Below are 20,237 nucleotides of genomic sequence, written 5' to 3' on the forward strand. Positions count from 1 at the left end.
TGCGGGGCCGTCCCCGAGCCTGGCCCCACAGAAGTGACGGGGCGGCCGGGGTGGGGGTGGGGTGGGGCGCCTCTGAACGGGTACATATAAATCTCACCTTATCTGGCTCCCGCGCTCTTCCCTAAATGCAGCTCGGAGGAAAGATGGATCATGTGAGTGGGACTGAGAGGTTTATGGAGCCGAGCTCCGCGCGCTGTAAATCACCCCGCCTGCCCCGCTATAAAGCGCGCGTCCAGCCCAGCGTGGGAGAGAGGCGACGCTCGCCACCCTCTGACCCCCAGCTCGGCGTGGGCTCCCGGCGCAGCCAGGTGGGTGCCCGGGCCAGGGGCGCACGGATTTGGGAGGTGGGGACCTGGGACGGGGTCCAATGGGGCTGCCGCCGCTCGAGAGCCACAGTCTCCGCTTTGCTCGTTCCCATTCCCGGCGCGTCCTCTATCTCCGCGCCCCCACCCCCACCCCCCTGCAGCCCCCTCCGAGTCAGGAAGTCCCTGGTCCCAAATCTAGGGAGGCGCGGGGGGAACGAACCTGGGGGCCTGTTCGCTCCTCCCCCGCAGTGACCCCGCCCACCTCCTGCCGTCGCCCCCGCCATGTCCGAGGAGCCGGCCGCCGGCCCCAAGGAGAGCCCGCGGGGCCCCCGCGAGGTGTGGAAGAAGGGCGGCCGCCTGCTGTCGGTGCTGCTGGCGGTGAACGTGCTGCTGCTCGCCTGCACGCTCGTCAGCGGCGGCGCCTTCAACAAGGTGGCCGTGTACGACACCGACGTGTTCGCGCTGCTCACCACCATGATGCTGCTGGCCGCGCTCTGGATCGCCTTCTACCTGCTCCGCACCGCGCGCTGCCCCGACGCCGTGCCCTACCGCGACGCGCACGCGGGCCCCATCTGGCTCCGAGGTGCCGGGGAAAGCGAAGGCGGAGGTGGGGGGGGGGGGGCCAGGCAGGGAGCTGGAAGCTGGGGCTCTCCGAGGAATTGGGGAGTGCGTGGAGGGAGAGGGTTAGACGTTCGTTCCCCTGGCGAGACTAGATGTGGCTGAGGGAGGGTGGGCTGTGGCTGAGGGAGAAGAGGAAGGGAGAGGGTCCCGGAGGGGGATGAGTCTAAAGATCAAGAAAGGGTGATCCTGGGAGAGCCTCTGGTGGAGATGAGAGAAGAGGTGACAGCTGCAGCCAGAGGAGCCCATTGAGGGCCCTTCTTCCTATCTACTTAGCCCCAAAGAGATGGGCGCTCAGTGGGACATCCATCCATCCACCCACTCAATCATCCCCTCATCCTTCCATCCACCACTCAATCATCCCCTCATCCTTCCATCCACCACTCAATCATCCCCTCATCCTTCCATCCACCACTCAATCATCCCCTCATCCATCCATCCACCCACTCAATCATACCCTCATCCTTCCATCCACCACTCAATCATCCCCTCTTCCTTCCATCCACCACTCAATCATCCCCTCTTCCTTCCATCCACCACTCAATCATCCCCTCATCCTTCCATCCACCACTCAATCATCCCCTCTTCCTTCCATCCACCACTCAATCATCTCCTCATCCTTCCATCCACCACTCAATCATCCCCTCATCCTTCCATCCACCACTCAATCATCCCCTCATCCTTCCATCCACCACTCAATCATCCCCTCATCCTTCCATCCACCACTCAATCATCCCCTCATCCTTCCATCCACCACTCAATCATCCCCTCATCCTCCATCCACCACTCAATCATCCCCTCATCCATCCATCCACCACTCAATCATACCCTCTTCCTTCCATCCACCACTCAATCATACCCTCATCCTTCCATCCACCACTCATCTTTCAGTGCATCCCTTCACCTCTACACCTATTCATCCATCCATCTACCCAGCCATCCAACCAGCCATTCATCTAGTCATCTCTCCTCAGATCCATAAGCCTCCTCTCCCGCCTCTCTGATCACCCCCCACCCCCCCACCCCCATTTCCAGGTGGGCTGGTGCTGTTTGGGATCTGCACCCTGGTCATGGATGTCTTCAAGACGGGCTACTACTCCAGTTTCTTCGAGTGCCAGTCGGCCATCAAGATTCTGCACCCTCTCACCCAGGCTGTGTTTGTCATTGTCCAGGTGGGGGAGGGGATGGGTGGGGGAAGGGTCCTTAAATGTGGTGGACAGGAACCAGCACCTGGAGTGGGGTCAGGAGAGCTGAGCTCCACTCTTATTCTGCCCTGAACAGTCAGATAATGTGGGGATAGGACTAGAGATCATGAGGCACTTGGTAGCACTTGATAATGAAGTAATACCCAAATGTGAGGGCCCACTCTGGGGCCCTGTGGTTTCACTTCAGCCTGAGCAGTGCCACCAGTTCACACCTGAGAGGTGTGAGCGTGGCAGCCACCCTGTCTCCCAGAACCTGGCCTGCCCTCCCTGGGTGCCCGTGGAGGGCATCCGTCTCAGCCCAGGTCCCGCCCTGGGCATGGCCAGTTTGGCCTCAGCCCTGGCCCCTGTAGTGTGTATTTGTTCAGGAAATAGCATATGCTGTACCTGGGGTTTTTCCTAGATGTTCAGATATATTTTTTTCTTTATTGCATATATAACACTTTGAAAGATCTTTCTACCAGTCTTAGGCAGGACTGGCCTTTCCTGGGACCAGACGGACCCAGCCCTGTCAGACCGGGATGACCCCGTGTATGGTTCCTCCCCTGAACCATCGTCCCCGGGGCCAGTTGTCCACAGTTCAACACGTTTCTGACTGGCATTCACGTCGCTTTAGTCTTGTACATGATGTGGGTTTGAAGAATACTCGGGTGAAATGGAAACACAGATACCCACACGGCAAGGATTGGTTGGCAGCCAGAGGAGGGCGAGGACTTGCAGGGCAACCAACGATGAAGATGGGGAGGGGGTGTTGCCAAAGCGAGTGAGAAGTCACCCAGAGTCCTTCTACCTTGGACAAGACCTAGCCTGAGGCTGGCCTTGCTCCCAGGGATAAATAACCGGACACTCAAACTCTGCCAGGCCTCGACCCTGCAGAACACAAACACGAGGGCCAGAAGGTCTTACAGGTGACATTTTACAAATTATTACAGAACAGAGCACTGTTTTATGTGAATTGTTCCTGGCCTCATTTTGTGGAGCTAAAATAAACTTAATAACTTAGTGGGAGGGCTTTAGAGGTAGAGAGAATTTGCTGGGCGTGGACGTGGGCACTTGAGTCCAGCTGTATTTGCTCTGCAGAGTCAGTGACCGCGCCACTCTCTCTCCACGCAGACTTACTTCCTCTGGGTCTCGGCTAAGGACTGTGTTCACGTCCACCTGGATCTGACCCGGTGAGGGCCTGCCCACCACTCGTGGCCTTGCGCGGCATGCCAGTGCTCACCTTGCCTGAGAGATGAGGGCTGCCTGGGGCCTGGGGCCTCTTTCTGTCCCTTAGGCAGCCTGATTTGCATTTCCATCACCCCGTGCAGTGGCGTGTGTGCGTGTGTGTGTGTTGTGTGTGTGTGTGTGTGTGTGTGTGTGTGTGTGTGTGTGTGTGGTGGGATGGGCTGTGCAGTGCACTAAATGTCCTTTTCCCCAGGAGAGGGAACAGGGTGCCCTGAGCCCCTGGGTACCCTCCTCCCCAGTATCCCTGCATCCCCGCCAGGCTGTTTCTTCCAAACTCAGCTTTCTATTCACACGGGGGCCTGACTGCTTTCTTGTGTCTCAGCACCACCTCCCACTGTAGCTCCCGACCCTCTCTCCATCTTGCCAGCGACCCAAGATGAGCCAAGGGTCTCACTGGCCTCTTGCTCTCCCCCCGCAAACAGGTGTGGCCTCATGTTCACCCTCAGCACCAACTTGGCCATCTGGATGGCGGCCGTGGTGGATGAGTCCGTGCACCAGGCCGGCTCCCACAGCAACGCCAGCCACGCCCGCCTGGCTCCCGACCGTGAGTGCCACGCCAGATGCCCCCTGGCCTGTGACCTGGGCCTCGGGCTGGGGGCTTCGTTGGCTTGTAGAGTGGATCTCTGCGCCCTCCTAGGGGAGCTACCTCCTGCTCCAGGCTCTGGCTCTCATGCTGACCTATAGGTGACACAGGAGGGCCCAGTGTGGGGGGCACCTTCTCATCCTGGAGAACGCAGCCTTGGTCCCACTGTCCAGGTCCCCATTCCACTAAAGAAGGGGCTTGGGCTCCCAGAAGACAGGGCAAGGCCGATGGAACTGGAGGGAGGGGGAGGGAGCAGGGGGTCTTGATGGCGGAAGCAGAGGATCAGATGGAGAGCCCGCAAGGAGACGCTAGAAATAACAGCCACAATGGTGGCCATCCACTGAGCTCTGCGTGCGGGCGCCGTGCCCAGTGCGTTACACCTCATGTTACTCAACCCTCACAGCCTCCCCGCGAGATGGTAATATTAATATCCCATTTTCCAGGTGAAGAAACTAAGGCGTAGCGAGGTTGTATAGCTTGCCCAAGGTCACAGAGCTTGAAATCGGGCAGCTAGTGTTCAGATCCATCTTTGCTTTAAACCAAAATGCTAACCCGAGGAAGAATGGGGTACCATCACCCTGGTCCTACTTCTCTGGACTTCTCTAGGGCCCCCCGCTAGTCAGGACCAGACTAGATGACTAAGTCCATCTGGATTTGACCTGAAGACACAGCACGCCCTCAGGCTGGGAGAGTCCAGGAAGGGAGCCCGTGGGCCCACCCCCTCCCCGCCCCCCTGAGACCCCAGCAAGACTGACAAAGGGCCACCTTTTACACGCAGGGGGTTCCTGAGGGTGGCAAAAGCCAACCTGGGGAGGCAGCCAACGGAATGTGCTGGGGCTGCGGGGTACAGGGAGGCACGCTGGAGAGGTACCTGCCCCGGGCTCAGAGGCAGCTCATGTGCGTCAGCTCTGCCATCACAAGACTCTGTACCTCCACGAGCCTCAGTTTCTCCACCTGCAAAACCAGCTGGCACCGTGCTGGGGGTCAAAAGAGATGTTTGCCAAGGCCCAAGGCACCCTACAAAGCACGGTCTGGGCGCAGGACAGGGTCCTTTTAGTGTGGTACAGCCCAGGTGACGAGGGTCAGGGTCCAGACCTAGGCCCAGCAGCTGGCTTTCTGGGCTGCGTCAGATGCTGGGAGAGCTCAGAGGAAGCTGGAACTTTAGGGGTTTCCAAGCCGGCCACCTTCTACAGGCCCAGACCCTCACCGACGTCAGGCAGCCAGGGGTCATTCCTGGGGGGACGGATTGACAGTGTGTTCCTGAAGGAATGGAATGGGGTGAAGGGGGCAGCTTTGCGGTTCAGATTTTTTTTTTTTTTAATTGAGCACTGGCTATTGTTTGCTGATGTGTCCCGCAGCCTCAGGCACACAGTAGGTGTTCAATAAACATGTGTGGTACGGATGAACACGCCAAGCCCAGCGTGGGCGTTTGGGACACGGCAGTGAATGTGGCAGACAGAGAGGTCACAGTCTAGGGGTGAGGCTCTTCAGACGGGGCCCCGCCAGGAAGAGGGGTGGGCGGTGCAGCTCTGTGCCCCTCTCCCCACAGCGGAGCGCGCGGGCAGCCAGGCCGGAGGAGACTGCCCCTGCGCCACGACCGTCTGCCGGATCTTCGAGCAGGGCTACTTCTACCTGTACCCCTTCAACATCGAGTACAGCCTCTTCGCTTCCACCATGCTCTACGTCATGTGGAAGAACGTGGGCAGGCTGCTGGCCTCCTCCACCCACGGCCACGGCCACGGCCACCCCCCATCCCGGGCCAGCCTCTTCCGGGAGACATTCTTTGTGGGCCCAGTCCTGGGCCTGATGCTCCTCCTGGTGGGGCTGGCCGTCTTCGTCATCTATGAGGTCCAGGTGAGTGGGGACGGGGGCCACACCCAGCAGGCCCTGGTCACCTACTACAGCTTCAACATCGCCTGCCTGGGGCTCATGACCTTGGTCAGCCTGAGCGGCTCGGTCATCTACCGTTTTGACCGCCGGGCCATGGACCACCATAAGAACCCTACACGCACCCTGGACGTGGCCCTGCTGATGGGCGCCGCCCTGGGCCAGTACGCCATCTCCTATTACTCCATCGTCGCCGTGGTGGTGGGCGTGCCCCGGGACACGCTGGGGGCGCTCAGCCTGGCCCACGCTCTGCTGGTGATCGCCCAGCACACCTTCCAGAACGTGTTTATCATTGAGAGCCTCCACCGGGGCCCGCCGGGGGCTGAGCCCCACGACGCCCCTCCCAAGGAACCCTGCCTTACCTTCGCCAACCCAGACGCCCTCCACACTTTGCCAGCCTGCCCACCCACCCCCAGCCTGGAGGGCCCCAGCCTGGAGGGCCCTCAGGAAGCCATGGCCATCATCCTGGCCCCCAGGGCCCACTGGAGACGCCGGTGCCTGAGGGACATTTCCCTGTTTCTTCTGCTCGGCAACATCATCGTGAGTACCTGGGGGGGGGGGGGGGGTGCGTGGGGGCTGGGACTCGGGGTGGGGGGAGGCCAGGAAGGAGGTTCTTTCAGGTTTAGACACTTGGCCTTCTCTGTCTTGGCCCCGCCTACTCGAGAATCCATGTCTGTCTAGGGAAGGAGTAGGTTCCGAGAGGGTCAGGTGCAGCCGGGCAATCAGCATCTCGGCACCCAGAGGACGGAGTCCTGGCATTCTGGCATCCAGGCAGCCACCACAGGAGCCGGAAGCGTCCCAGGAAATGCTGGGGGAGGGAGGGAAGAGGGGGCTGGGCCGAGGGGAGAGGGAGCTGTGAGAACTGATGTGGGGAGTTGGGGCCCTCACCCTCAGGTGGGCGGTGTGACTGCTCCTGGGAACCTGTGACCGGCTGCTGCTTAGAATAACTGGGGCAGCGGCCGGCAGCAGCGGGGAGCAGTGTAAGTGCGAGCTCTCTGAGCAGCGTGCAGCGGCGGGCTGGCCGGGAAGGGGGGCGCCCACAACAGCACCCCCTCCCCGGTGATTCGGCAAAGCCCCCAACTAAGGGAAACTCGCCTGGACCCCAGCAGACTTCACCCAACACAAATATGCACCGTGCATGGAAACTCTCCTCACAACGGTGCACCCCAATAGAGGAGCACCCCTAATGTAGCTACCACCCCACCCGTCAGACCTAATCCCCAGGGGAAATCTCTGACACAGAAACAAGTGCCCACGTGAGTACATCCCAGGGAGAGACACACCTCTAGAGAAATTGCACTCGATATGAACATAGTTCTTTCAGCTATCACCTTCAGTAGAAAAAATACTCGCAATATAGAAACAGCCTTGAGTGGGTATGTCAATGTAAAACATCTCCAGAGAGATCCCACCCCATGAAAAACACCAACAGGAGAAAGGGATAAAATTTAAAAGAAAAGAAAACACCAACCCATCCTAACTGAGGTCACTCTTAGAGAAGTCCCCACTGTAAATATTGCCCATCCTATAGGCAGTCTATAGAAAAAGAGGGATCGGCAATCTCCCACCTCCCGGTGGTGGAATGTATCCTGAGCCCGGCCCCAGCCCTGGCCCCGCCCTCCCCTTCTGCCGGCCCCGCCCACTGGCTGGGAGTCACCTGTGGGAAGGCTGTTTTTGCTCCAGGTATCTGAGCCTGGATCAGCTCTGAGAGCCTCATTTTATAGGACAGAAACAGGTGGAGAGAAGGGCTGCGATGGGGAGGGTGGGGCGAGCCCAGAAGCCTTTGCTGTTTGCCTCAGAGCCCACACCAGAACCTTCTGGCTGGATCCCGCCCCTCCTGCCTTGGGCCTGTCTGATTTGCCACACATCTCTCCAGCTCTGATTTAGCCATTTCTAAATGCGCATCAAACTCTCCCATCACCTAATGAAACCTCTTCTCCCTCTCTCCAGCCCACAAGTGGGGCCTCCCCCGGGAGCTGTGACCACAGGGGGAGTCCTATGGGGTGGGCAAGCTGAGTTGGGCACATTCCCTGAACTCCCTAGAGAGCACCCGTCCTTTCCCAAGACACGGGAGGTCCCCACTCAGCAACACCCAGCCCTGCCGTCCACCCAACTGCAGGGCTGGGACGCCCAGCAAAGCCCACCGATGTGGCCAGTCGGGCCGGGTCCTGACACGCCCTCTCCCCCACAGCTGTGGATTATGCCTGCCTTCGGGGCCCGCCCCCACTTCAGCAACAAGGTGGAGGTGGACTTCTACGGCTACTCCCTCTGGGCCGCCATCGTCAACATCTGCCTGCCTTTCGGCATCTTCTACCGCATGCACGCGGTCTCCAGCCTGCTGGAGGTCTACGTGCTGGCCTGAGGCCCCGCAGACCCGTGGAGGGGGGCTCCGCAAGCGCCCACCCAGAGACCCTCGGGAGGGAGCCCCGGCTGGCACAGTACCGCTCCGTCCCCCCGCTGGCCCCCGCGTGGAATTCTCACAAAAGCTATTTTTTCAGGATGTTTTTAAATTGCAACCAGGACACGCCCAGCCACCCGGCGTGACCCTGGTGCCTGGGGCCCCGGGGCAGGGACACCTCTCCCTAAAGCGTTTCTAGAACCAGGTCAGATCGGGAAGTGTCCGTGGCTCCGGCTCCGCCCCTAATCCCAGCCCTGTGACCGGCCAGTGCTGCTGCCCGGAGCTGGGAACCAATAAACCTGCAGTTCGCCCCCTGCCCCCCACTTCTTGTGTCAGCCACCCCACGTGACATGATCACAGGAGAGGATCTTGGGGGTCCGAGCTGGAAGGGCCCCTGGAGATTTTCAGGCCTGCAGCTTTTCAGTGGTTGAACCAAGTCTGAGTTGCAAACCAGGGATACACCACGAGGTGGGTGGCTGGACAGAGTCCCCGAGCTGCCCGCTCCTTCCCTGTACCCTCAAGGGAACACGTTTTCCACGTGTCCCCCAACACAGGAAACGTTAGGAGGTGCGGACCCAGCCCACCACCGTTTTACAAAGAACGGACCTAAGGCCCAGAGAGGTCATGGGACTTGCCCACGTCACACAGCTAGAGGGCCGGAGCCTGTGGACTAAGAATAGTAATTTTCAAACAGCAGAACTATTTCAGGAACCCAAATTTCCAACATAGGCATGGATAGGGCTCTTCTAGTTTAACAGGAGTTGGGGATACAGACCTTCACCCCCTGGGCCTCCTCTCCCTCAGCACCCCCACCCCCCAGGGGTCCCTGAGACTCCCCTACAAAAGGTAGAGAGATGGGCTCAGCAGGGAGAGGGCTGAGACCACAAACAGAGAAAAAGAGGCTCAGGAGCTGGAAGAGGGGGGAGGATGGGTAGCCAGCTGAGCCGGGGGCAGGGGGCCACAGGCTAGGGTGGGACTGGGTGGAGAGTGGGGTGGGCTGGGTGGAGAGCGTGGGACCAGCAGGACTGGACACGGGTGGGTGGGGGGCTCCAGAGGAAAATGCCTGCCAGCAGAATGAGGGGGGCACGTCTCAGGAGCCACCGGAGACGTGAAGAGGGCTGGAGGGGCAACCTCTCACCTTACCCGCCTCCTGCCCTGTCAGAATGGGGTCTCTTCGCCCCACGTTCCCGCTGACTTGGGAGAGAGGGCTCTGAGACAGGGGGTGGCAAGGTGGCTGAGAGGCTGCGGCCGCCTGGTGCTGACAGGAAAAGGCGACCCCAGACCCAGGGTTCCACCCCCTGCTTGGAAGCCAGAGGACAGTGTGACCTGCACCCCCGCAAGACCAATACTGCGACCTAAGGACATGCACCCCACCCCACCCCGGAGGCGGTCGCCGGCGGGTCCCCTGACCCTGCGCCCGGCGCCGCCCCGCCTCCGGCCCCGCCCGCCCGCCCGTCCAGCCGCCTCGCCATTGGCTGCTGTGCCCGGGCCGGAGCCCCTGGCGGGGTAATTAACGAAGGATTAATGACATCCCCAAAGTCAACAGAAAAATCGATGGGCCGGGGAGCCCGAGCCGCGGCTGCGCAGTCCCGCCGGGGAGGGCGTCGGGGGCGTCCGTGCGGGCGCCGGGGCCTCACCTGGAAGGACTGTCGGTGCTGCGGCCGCGGGCGGCGGTCAGCGGGCAGCGATGCCTGCCCAGGCCTCAGGTAAGGCGCCCCTCCCCCGGCGGCGCCCTGGGGCCGGCGGGGGCGCCCCTGGATGTCGTGCGGGACATTCCGGGCAGGCCCACTGGACACTCCAACCTCCTCCTCTGTCCCCCCCCCCTACCCCCGCTGCCCCGGGGTTCAGACACCTGGGGCTGCAGGGACTGCGGAGGGAGGGCAGGGTGACTGGGGGGAGGCCAACCACTCGAGCGCCAGCCCCTCTCGGTCTCCAACCCCAACCCCAACCCCGGCTCTGCGCCCCACCTCCTTTCCGCGGACGGGTGCGCACGGCCGAAAGGGGGAGCAGAAAGAAGGGGAGACCCGAAGGACGGCCAGAAAAAAGGGTGTGGGGGTTGGGGCTGCCTGGGCGCCGGGTCTGAGGAACAGGTGTAGCGGCTGCCCCAGCCCCGCAGCCCCCGAAAGATTCAGAAAGAAATCCCGCAGCTCCCGGCCGCGCTCAGCGGCCTCCTCCGGAGCGGACGCTGCGCTCCAGGCTGGGCGCCGCGCCCCGACGGCCGCCGCTTTCATCACCTGCCTCTGACCGTGCCCCACAAACCAGTTACGCGGGCCCGCCCTGGGGCTGGCGTCGCGCCGAAGGGCGTGCCAGAGGGTGGCAGGTTCCTCCTTGTGGGTTCTGGGCGCCCTTGCCCTCTTCCCACGACCCCTTTGCGCGGACCCGTCACCCTCTCCCTGGGCGGACAGAATCCACCACTTTGAGGGCTCCCTCTAGCGGCTGTCGGAGGGTTGAACCCTGCGGGCGGAGGGCGAGGACGTAGGTTGAGGACCCTGGAAAGAGAGGACCCCCAACCTTGTCCCCCCCGGGTCCCCTCTACGCTTGCAGTCCACTGAAACTCACCAGCAATCCCGACCCTTCCAGCCGCCCCGGGATTCCGAAGGAACTGGAAGAAAATGCTCACATCGCTAACAATGAGAGCTTTCTGTGCCAGACACTGGTCTGCATTCATTTGCATAAATTAAATCATTTAATTTTTATAAACCCCTCTGGCCTAGGTATTATGCATTAATTTCTTCATTTATTCATTCAAGAAATCGTCACTGAACAGCTACTAAATACCAGGTATATTCCATAGTTGTAATCTGCTTTACAGATGGGGAAACCAAGGCACAGAGGGTCTAAGTAGCTTATCCAAGATCACGCAGGTAGGAGATGTCAGGATCGGGGCTCCTCATCCTCAGGCCTTGGGAAGATGGGGGGGATTCTGGGAAAGGTGAGATGGAGCAGTTAGGCCTGGGAGAAAGGAGCAGAGGGGTGTGTCCCCAGGAGTCAGGCTTGCTCAACCTGGGCGGAGGAGACTAGGAGGAAAGATAAAGATCGTCAGAAAAAATCTCTTTGTCTGGGCGAAGATGGAAAAGGTTTCATGGGAAGGGTCTCTGTCCATGGCTCTAGTGCTGAAAGTTCCCCGGAAAAATGCCAGAGTCGTCAGCAAACACTGGTTGAATGCCATGCTGTGCCAGGTTTGGGGGGGTCTGGCTTAAGCAGGAGCTGTTCTCTGCCCTGGAGGAGCTCCTGGCCTTGAGGGGAGCCAGCCACACCCACAGCAATGCACACCCACTCTTGGGCAGAGAGAGCAGGCTTCCCAGGCCCTGAAGGTGGGTGGTGAGGATGGGTGAGAATCACGTGGAGGGAAGCAGGGGAGGCAGAAAGCACAGTGGGCTCCAGGGGCAGTGGTGGGAGGCAGGAGACCACATGAGAAATGCGGATCCCTCTGGCTGGGCATGGAGGAACGTGGGGGGCAGGTGTGGGGAGTGTGACGAGGGGGCTCGACAGGGAGAGGGCAGAAGTGGAGCGAGGGTGACTGGAAGGACTAGGGAAGGGGGAGGAAATCCTGTAGAACCTTTAAAATTGCTCTCAGATCTTTCTTGACCTCAACCACTACCCATGTTTGATTATTCTATTTGCCCCAGGAGAGACGAGTAGAGGTATAAATACCAAGCAGGCTGTACATGGGAGAATGGGGACACTTTAGAGCCAAATGAGATGAGGGTGTTCTGGTGGTCAGAGTGGGAGAAGATGAAGCTTCTGAAGCTCCAAGTTCAAAGGGACAGACAGAGCAAAGCACAACCAATTACACAGAGTTCGAGAGGCGAGGCTCCAGAAACAAGCCTGGGGCTCGGTGGGGGCGCCAAGAGCGGGCACCTGAGCCAGTTTTGGAGGGGGCGGGGGGTTCAGGGGAGGCCGCTTACAGGAGGTGGGGCTCTTCTGAGTCCTGAAGGGCAAGCTGCAGTCAGCTACAAAGCAAGAAGGGGGCATTATGAGCAAAGGGCAGGGTGTGGGGTGTGGGCAGACAGGGAGGTGAGCAAAGGCAGGGCATTCTGGGAACAGTAGCAGGATGGCACGGCCCATGGGCCAGGGAGTCCGAGGGCAGTGCTGGAGATGGAAGTCAAGGCCAGCCCGGGAAGTGGCAGCAGCTACCCTGCCTCGAGCCCTCCGCGCTACGAGCTCACAACGCACACACTCTGCCTCGTTTCGTTGTGAGAGGGCACGCTAGGCAGTGCGGACTTTATGCGAAGGCAACACGTGGCCTTTGCAGGGCTCACAGTAGGGGAGAGGCCTGGTGGACAGGGAGACCAGTCCAGGAGCGAGGGTGGGGGCCTGGACCAGGGCAGTGGTCGAGGTCAAGAAAGATCTAAGAGCAATTCGTGGGCTGGAATGGATAGGCTTGGGGCCCGAGAGGAGGACCGGTGAGGGGAGAAGCAAGGAGCATGCCCGTTTCTCTACTGAAATACGTGGGGATGGAGAGGCCATCATTTCATATACACTCATATCTATATATATAAAAGCCTAATATGCAAAGTGTCCCCTTGGGAGTTCGACCAACCGGGAGTTTGATCACAGGCTATGATGTGCGCTGAACACCAGGGGGTGGCAGGAAACAAAGGGAGGCCCCGACCAGCAGCTGCTAGGGACTCTACCTGTGCACGAATTTTGTGCACTGGGCCTCTAGTGTTTATAATAGAGCACTATTTCCGACCACAGCGTTCTTTCCCACCAAGCCCACACTCGGCCTCAAGAGCCCTCTCAACACTACACTCTAGGCCAGTGATGGGCAACCTTTTGAGCTCGGTGTGTCAAACTTCGCCAAAAAACTGAGCATAACTCGGGTAGTGTGTCACTTTGAGGAAAAAACTAACTCCAAGACTCTAGTCGCAAATGTTTCATCCTCAGGAGCAGCAAATGTTTCATCCTCGGCATGCGGCCGCGTGTCATCAGAAATGGCTACGCGAGTCAGTGCTGACACGCGTGTCATAGGTTCGCCATCACTGCTCTCGGCGCCCGTTACCCATGAATCAGAGTCCGAGCAAGAGGGGACACCTACTCGCTCTTTCACTCGGGAGTGAACTTCCTCCCAGAAGTCAGTGGAGCACGAGCTGCCTTTTTTTTTTTTTTTAATATATTTTATTGATTTTTCACAGAGAGGAAGAGAGAGGGATAGAGAGTTAGAAACATCGATGAGAGAGAAACATCGATCAGCTGCCTCCTGCACACCCCCTACTGGGAATGTGCCTGCAACCAAGGTACATGCCCTTGACCGGAATCGAACCCGGGACCCCTGAGTCCGCAGGCCGACGCTCTATCCACTGAGCCAAACCGGTTTCGGCACGAGCTGCCTTTTGATGGCAAAAACGTTACAGCTCTGAAGACTGCCTGGCTCCCTAGACAGACATTATTACTCCATCTCAGGATCAGGCGCTGAGTCAGGCGGGGGGGGGGGGGGGGGCGGAGAGGGGTGTCCTCAAACCCGTGGAAATCGTCTGTGTTAATGTGGAGCACAGAGGGTTTCCAGAGCCCCTGGTCTGTTTGGACGGCCAGGGTCCTGTAAGGTAGATGGGCAGCTGCTGTAATTCCCAATGTTCTGACCAGAGAGGTTGCTTAATTTGCCTTACAGCACACAGTCGTTAGGGGCAGGGGTGGCATTGAACCCAGGACAGCCCGGCAGCCAACCAGGACCCTTTCTCCTCCCCCAGCACCTGCTGAGGCTGCACCAGTGGCCTCCACAGGAGCACAGGACACCGAAGCGGCCCCGGCCAAGGAGAACCTAGAGGCCATGGAGGCCGAGGAGACAGGGGCCCCCGCCTCGCCGGGCCAGAAGTCCTGGCTGGCGCGGCATTTCTCACTGTTGCTGCGGCGGGACCGGCAGGCGCAGAAGGCCGGGCAGCTCTTCTCGGGGCTGCTGGCCCTCAACGTGGCGTTCCTGGGCGGCGCCTTCATCTGCAGCATGATCTTCAACAACGTGGCCGTCACGCTGGGCGACGTGTGGATCCTGCTGGCCGTGCTGAAGGCGCTGGCCCTGCTCTGGCTCCTCTGCTACGTGGCGGGCACCACCCGCCGGCCGCACGCCGTGCTCTACCGGGACCCTCACGCGGGGCCCGTTTGGGTGCGGGGTGAGTATGGGGGCGCTGGGTGCTGGAGAGGGTGGGAGGGCGGCCCGTTCCAGGGAGGTGCCAATGGCCGCTGGTCCAGCCAGGCTCCCTGCTGCTCTTTGGCAGCTGCACCGTCTGCCTCAACGTCTTCCGCGTGGGCTACGACGTGAGCCACATCCACTGCAAGTCGCAGCTGGAGCTCATCTTCCCTGCCCTGGAGATCGTCTTCACCGGCCTCCAGGTAACAGGCCGCCCACCCCGGCCGGGCACACTCTCCCTGCCCAGGCCACGGGCGCACTGTCCCTGCCCAGGCCACGGGCACACTGTCCCTGCCCAGGCCACGGGCACACTGTCCCTGCCCAGGCTACGGGCACACTCTCCCTGCCCGGGCTACGGGCACACTCTCCCTGCCCAGGCCACGGGCACACTCTCCCTGCCCAGGCCACGGGCACACTCTCCCTGACCAGGCCACGGGCACACTCTCCCTGCCCAGGCCACGGGCGCACTGTCCCTGCCCAGGCCACGGGCACACTGTCCCTGCCCGGGCCACGGGCACACTGTCCCTGCCCAGGCCACGGGCACACTGTCCCTGCCCGGGCCGCGGGCACACTCTCCCTGCCCAGGCCGGGCACACACTGTCCCTGCCCAGGCCGAGCACACACATCCCAACCTATGCCTGGAAACAAGCCTCCCGGGCAAATCCCTACGTGGCCTAGAGTATGTACACACACCTCGGCTCCCCACAAACGCCTGCCTGCGTACCTCCTCCATGCACACCCACATATACTGCACTAACACACCGTGTCCCTGCCGCGCAGACACCTGCAGATACATCCGCTGTGCACGTACCTAAATCCCGGCGCACCCTCAATGCTGAGTACCCGCTCCCTCCTGACGCCCTGTCCTGCGCCAGGCACTGTGCTTCATTTGCGGGATCTCTTTTATTCCCCCAACAAGCAGGCATTCTTAGGAAGCACCTCTTAGAGCTGAGGACACTGAGGCTCAGAGACATCTGACCACTGGCCCAAAGCCACACAGCAAGGAAACACGAGCCAGGATTCAACCCAGGTTTCCTCACTGTGTCTTCCACTGAAAATACACACGAGCAGCTGGGGCACACCCTCTGTCCCCCCCTACCCCTCCCCCCCGCCCCACCCCTGCCGCTGGGCTCAAGGCCCTGTCTCTTTCAGACCTGGGTCCTCTGGAAACACTGTAAGGATTGTATTCAGGTCCAGACCAACTTCACGAGGTAAGAGGGGTGCCTTCTCTCCCTCCAGCAGCTCCTGGGGCTCCCTGTCCCCAACTAGTGCATGCTCCCCGCAGCTTCCCCGACAGGGTGGCCCTGGGCTGCCGGCTGGTCTGGGAGTGGCCCCAGGCGCCCGCTAGGGCTGCCGCAGCTGAAGTCCCAGAGCAGACGGGATCTGGCTTGGGGAGAGAGGGGCCGCCCCAGATGCAGTGGCGGTGAGGGCTGGGCACCCCAGGAGCCGGCCAGCGGCGTGGGCAGCGTGTGGCTGCTCCCCCAGGTGCGGCCTGATGCTGACCCTGGCCACAAACCTGCTGATGTGGGTGCTGGCCGTCACCAATGACTCCCTGCACCGTGAGATCGAGGCGGAGCTCAGTGCCCTCATGGAGAAGTTCTCAGGTACGGAGAGCCAGGCCCACCCCCACCGCTGGATGGTTCATGTGGGCGCGCACACACGCACACCCCCACTCCCTCCATCGGGCGAGGCTCAGTGAGTCTGTAGAGTTTCGAGCCATCTCCAGAGGCTGGATCATGGCTAAACAGAACGCAGGCATTTGCCAGTAGTACCTGCCCCCTCCTGTGCCTGCCCCATCGGGTGCTGGCACCCTGCACCCCTACTCCAGGCTCCCATCTAGCTGTCAGCAAGCTGGCCACAAAGCCCGGCTGAGCTACTCACTGATAAGGGCAGGTAAGCGCCCCACCCCTGGTGTTTGCATTTTACTTGCAACAAACCAAAAAGGCATGATTCCTAGTACAACTGGGGGTGCCTGGACATATCAGAAGGGACGGCAAATTTCTGGGGAGAAAACCCCCCCCCACATTGCTCCACGTGCCAAATCCCCGCCTGTACGGTCTGCCCCTTAGAGGCGGTGTCCCATAAGCCTGCGTGGACACATCCCTGTCTGTGGGGTTCAGCCACACCTGTGTGCATACAGCCCCCCCAGGGGGCATCGCCTTCCTGCCCTGTGTACAGCCAGGCCTTCCCAGCACATACACACACGTGCATTTACACACCTGCCGCCCAAGTCACGCACGCCTGCGCACTGTGCTCACTCTACCCCCTGCATACGTTTCTCAGAGGGGCTTTGCCGAGAGAATTTTCTGCAAGTACCACCCGAGATTGTTTCTTAATAAAAATTCAAACACAGAGATGAGTAGAACAAGATATACCCATCACCCAGGCATCACATGCTTTACATAAGCTTGACACAGGAAGCCTGGAATCCTTCGGTAAAGGAATGACCTTCCTGTAATTTGTGATTTCTGAGTTTGCTCCCTAGGCCTCAGTGTCCACACCTGTGAAGTGGGTGGCTGGGTGCCTTCCACCTCTGGCTTACTCCAGGGGATGAAAGGGACTGATTTGTGCAGCTGGTTTCCTCCGAGCCAGGCCCACCTGCCCCCTCTCTCCCTCCCTCCCTCCCTCCCTCTCTCTCCCAGGCAACGACACCAACACCTGCCTGTGCCTCAACGCCACGGTGTGCGAGGTCTTCCGGAAGGGCTACCTGATGCTCTACCCCTTCAGCACGGAGTACTGCCTCATCTGCTGTGCTGTGCTCTTCGTCATGTGGAAGAACGTGGGCCGCCGCCTGGCCCCCCACGCAAGCGCCCACCCGGGCGCCCCGTCCTTCCACCTGCACGGGGCCATCTTTGGGCCACTGCTGGGCCTGCTGGCCCTGGTGGCGGGCGTGTGCGTCTTCGTGATTTTCCAGATTGAAGCGAGCGGCCCCTCCATCGCACGCCAGTACTTCACCCTCTACTACGCCTTCTACGCAGCTGTGCTGCCCAGCATGAGCCTGGCCTGCCTGGCGGGCACGGCCATCCACGGGCTGGAGGAGCGCGAGCTGGACACGCTCAAGAACCCCACCCGCAGCGTGGACGTGGTGCTGCTCATGGGGGCGGCCCTGGGCCAGATGGGCATCTCCTACTTCTCCATCGTGGCCATCGTGGCCACGCGCCCCCACGAGCTGCTCAACCGCCTCATCCTGGCCTACTCGGTCCTGCTCATCCTGCAGCACATCGCCCAGAACCTCTTCATCATCGAGGGCCTGCACCGGCGCCCGCTCTGGGAGGCGGCTCCCGGGGGCCCGGCGGAGAAGCCGGAGGCCGAGCCCCACCGCAGGGGCTCCCTGCTGGAGCTGGGCCAGGACCTGCGGCGGGCCTCGCGGGCCTACATCCACTCCTACAGCCACCTCAACTGGAAGCGGCGGGCGCTCAAGGAGATCTCGCTCTTCCTCATCCTCTGCAATATCACAGTGAGTGGTACCCGGGGAGGCATAGGGGCGGAGCTGGCCCAGAGAGCCTCATTCAGGAAGGGATGGTTCAAGGCGCACTCAGTGCACATTGACTGTCCCAGGGGGGATTGGCTTGTCCCTTTGATTGTCAGGGACACATGCCTCTTTCCAACCAGCTCTAGGACACGTGAGAGCAGAGAGTGGCCCCCAGCCCCCTGCAGGGTACCTGGCACGAATGAGCGTGCCACGGCACAGCCGAGTGCACTTCATAAACAGATGTGTAAGATTTCTACCCTCAGGAAGCTCCCGTCCAGTTGGGGAGACAGCAGGGGAACAATTGGGGAATTGCCGAATTGTTCCGCTGAATTCAGTCCAAGGAAGAGGTCAGAAAGAGCTCCCGGTAGATGTTGAGGATGGTCGCTCCGTCCCATGTCCTTGTCTCCAGGCAATAGCTCAGCATCTCGTGGGTCGTCACGGTAACCATGCAGCAGGCGCTACTGCTGTCCTGGTTCACAGACGAGGAAACTGAGGCTTGGGTCGTTTGACCTGCCGAGGCCCCGCCGCCTAAGTGGCAGAGCTGGGCAACTCAGGGCTGTTGGAGCTCATGGTGGTAAGGAGAGCGCTGGAAACCCCCTCCGGGGTTGAAACCCCTGGTCCAGGCAGATAACAAGGCCTGGCTGGGCCCCAAGAGCAGCCGGCCTCCGGGCAGGAAGTGTGGGCCCGAGCGGCCCAGGAGGCTCCATGGAAGTCTGAGCTGGGCTTTGGGAAACGGGTAGGATTTGGACGGAGGCAGAGCCGGGGTCGAGGGGCAGAGACCAGCTGAAGAACGAAGCAGGAGAAGAAGGTGGCTGAGATCAAGGCACTGGGGTACCCAGCTTGGCAGAGCAGGTGGTACCCCGGGTGGTGGCTCCGGGGGTCTCAGGACCCGTCGGAGTTCAGGGGAGGTGTGGGTGAGAGGGGTCAGGAGGGACAGGGCTGGCTCTGAAGGCCACGGGCGAGGACGTGCTGCAGGAGCTGTGGCTTCGGGGCCTGCCTCCCCTGAGCCGAGTGCCCCCTCTCCTCCCCTCCCCAGCTGTGGATGATGCCGGCCTTTGGCATACACCCCGAGTTTGAGAACGGGCTGGAGAAGGATTTCTATGGCTACCGGGCGTGGTTCACCATCGTCAACTTCGGCCTGCCGCTGGGCGTCTTCTACCGCATGCACTCTGTGGGGGGCCTGGTGGAGGTCTACCTGGGGGCCTGAGGCTGCCCGAGGAACCCACCCCTGGCAGAACCCCAAAATGCCAAGGCTGGGGAAATGTAGCCCAGAGTCTGAGCAGATGCCCCATTCCAGGGGGCACTGGGTGCAGCCGGGGCTCCCCCAACGCCTCCTTTTCCCCAGAGCCTGGCTAAGGGGAGTTGGGGGGCGGAGAGTGGGTTACTGTTCACAGCCCAAGACCAAGGGCAAAGCCTGAATACTGAGCTTCTGATGCCCACACTGAGGACAGGGCACATGCCTGCCCCTGCTCACTCTCCCCTTCCCCCCCGCTCCCAGGAAGCCCCACAGCTACTCTGGGAGGACTAGCCCTAAATGACTGAGTCTGGGAGCTTGGAGAGGGGCGCCCCTACCCAGCCAGGCCTCTGGGGTCTGCCTCCTGCTGGAGGAAGGGCGTGTGGTCCAAGCGCGGCCCAGGGCACCCTGGGAGCAGACAGCGCGGCCCAGGGCACCCTGGGAGCAGACAGCTCGGCAGGCAGCCTGCCCTTCCTCCCCCCACAACCTAATGAGCTCATTAATTAGCTGCCAGGCAGGGCTTAACAGCCCTCTCCCGCTGCCATAAACTCTGCTTGTTTGATTGATTACATTCATTCTGCTTGTTTGATTGATTACATTCGGGCTGCTGCGTGGCATTTGCTCCCAGGGACAGGCTCACTCGGGTGCGGTGGGAAGGGACCGTCCTGGGCAGGGCTGTGGGGCTGGGACGGTCCTGTTTCTGGGCCAGCAGAGGTCGAAACCAGGTCTTGTCTGGTCATGGGAGGAGGTGGGGAGAGAGGGGCCAGTGCTCTCACCCCCCCACCCCTGTAAGCACACCCTCTCTGACTCCGAGCCCCAGGTGACTTCCGGAGCTGGCTCCCACAGGGCCGTGGCATGGCTGCAGGTCCCCAGGCCTGCGGGTCCGCTGAGCCATCAGGAAGAAAGGGCGGAGATGGCAGCCCATCCATCTCCCTGAGCCCAGTGCAAACACCAGCCGGGCCCAAGGTGGGGCGGTGAGGCCCAGGGAGGGCGGCCCCAGGCCCCTCCCCGTGACACTGGGCACTGGCAAGCACAGGCCAAGGCCCCAGGACACCCCCACCCCCTTTAGGTGGCTGCCTGGGGCCAGCAGAGCCCATGGGGGTCGCGCCCGAAGCTGGGAGGTAGGCCCTCCCCTCTCCTGTGGGCTTTCTCTGTGGCCACAGCCCAGGGGTCCAATGCTCCAGCCC

The 20,237-nt window shown here is 61.0% G+C and overlaps 2 protein-coding genes across 2 annotated transcripts; both read left to right on the top strand.

The window, feature by feature from the left end:
• Positions 1–587: 587 nt before the first annotated feature.
• OTOP2 (otopetrin 2) lies at positions 588–8,184 on the top strand. Its single transcript, XM_054709734.1, has 6 exons — positions 588–888; positions 1,959–2,095; positions 3,239–3,297; positions 3,775–3,922; positions 5,505–6,362; positions 8,014–8,184. The coding sequence occupies exons 1-6, from the start codon at positions 588–590 to the stop codon at positions 8,182–8,184; spliced, it is 1,674 nt and encodes a 557-aa protein (XP_054565709.1).
• A 1,604-nt stretch (positions 8,185–9,788) lies between these two features.
• On the top strand, positions 9,789–19,608 carry OTOP3 (otopetrin 3). Its single transcript, XM_054709332.1, has 7 exons — positions 9,789–9,926; positions 13,911–14,327; positions 14,411–14,547; positions 15,497–15,555; positions 15,830–15,948; positions 16,987–17,801; positions 18,853–19,608. Exons 1-7 carry the CDS (start codon positions 9,908–9,910, stop codon positions 19,021–19,023), a joined length of 1,737 nt encoding a protein of 578 aa, XP_054565307.1. The 5' UTR covers positions 9,789–9,907; the 3' UTR covers positions 19,024–19,608.
• Positions 19,609–20,237: the final 629 nt, after the last annotated feature.

The sequence above is a fragment of the Eptesicus fuscus genome, chromosome 20 (assembly GCF_027574615.1).
Source record: "Eptesicus fuscus isolate TK198812 chromosome 20, DD_ASM_mEF_20220401, whole genome shotgun sequence".
NCBI classification, from domain to species: Eukaryota; Metazoa; Chordata; class Mammalia; order Chiroptera; family Vespertilionidae; genus Eptesicus; species Eptesicus fuscus.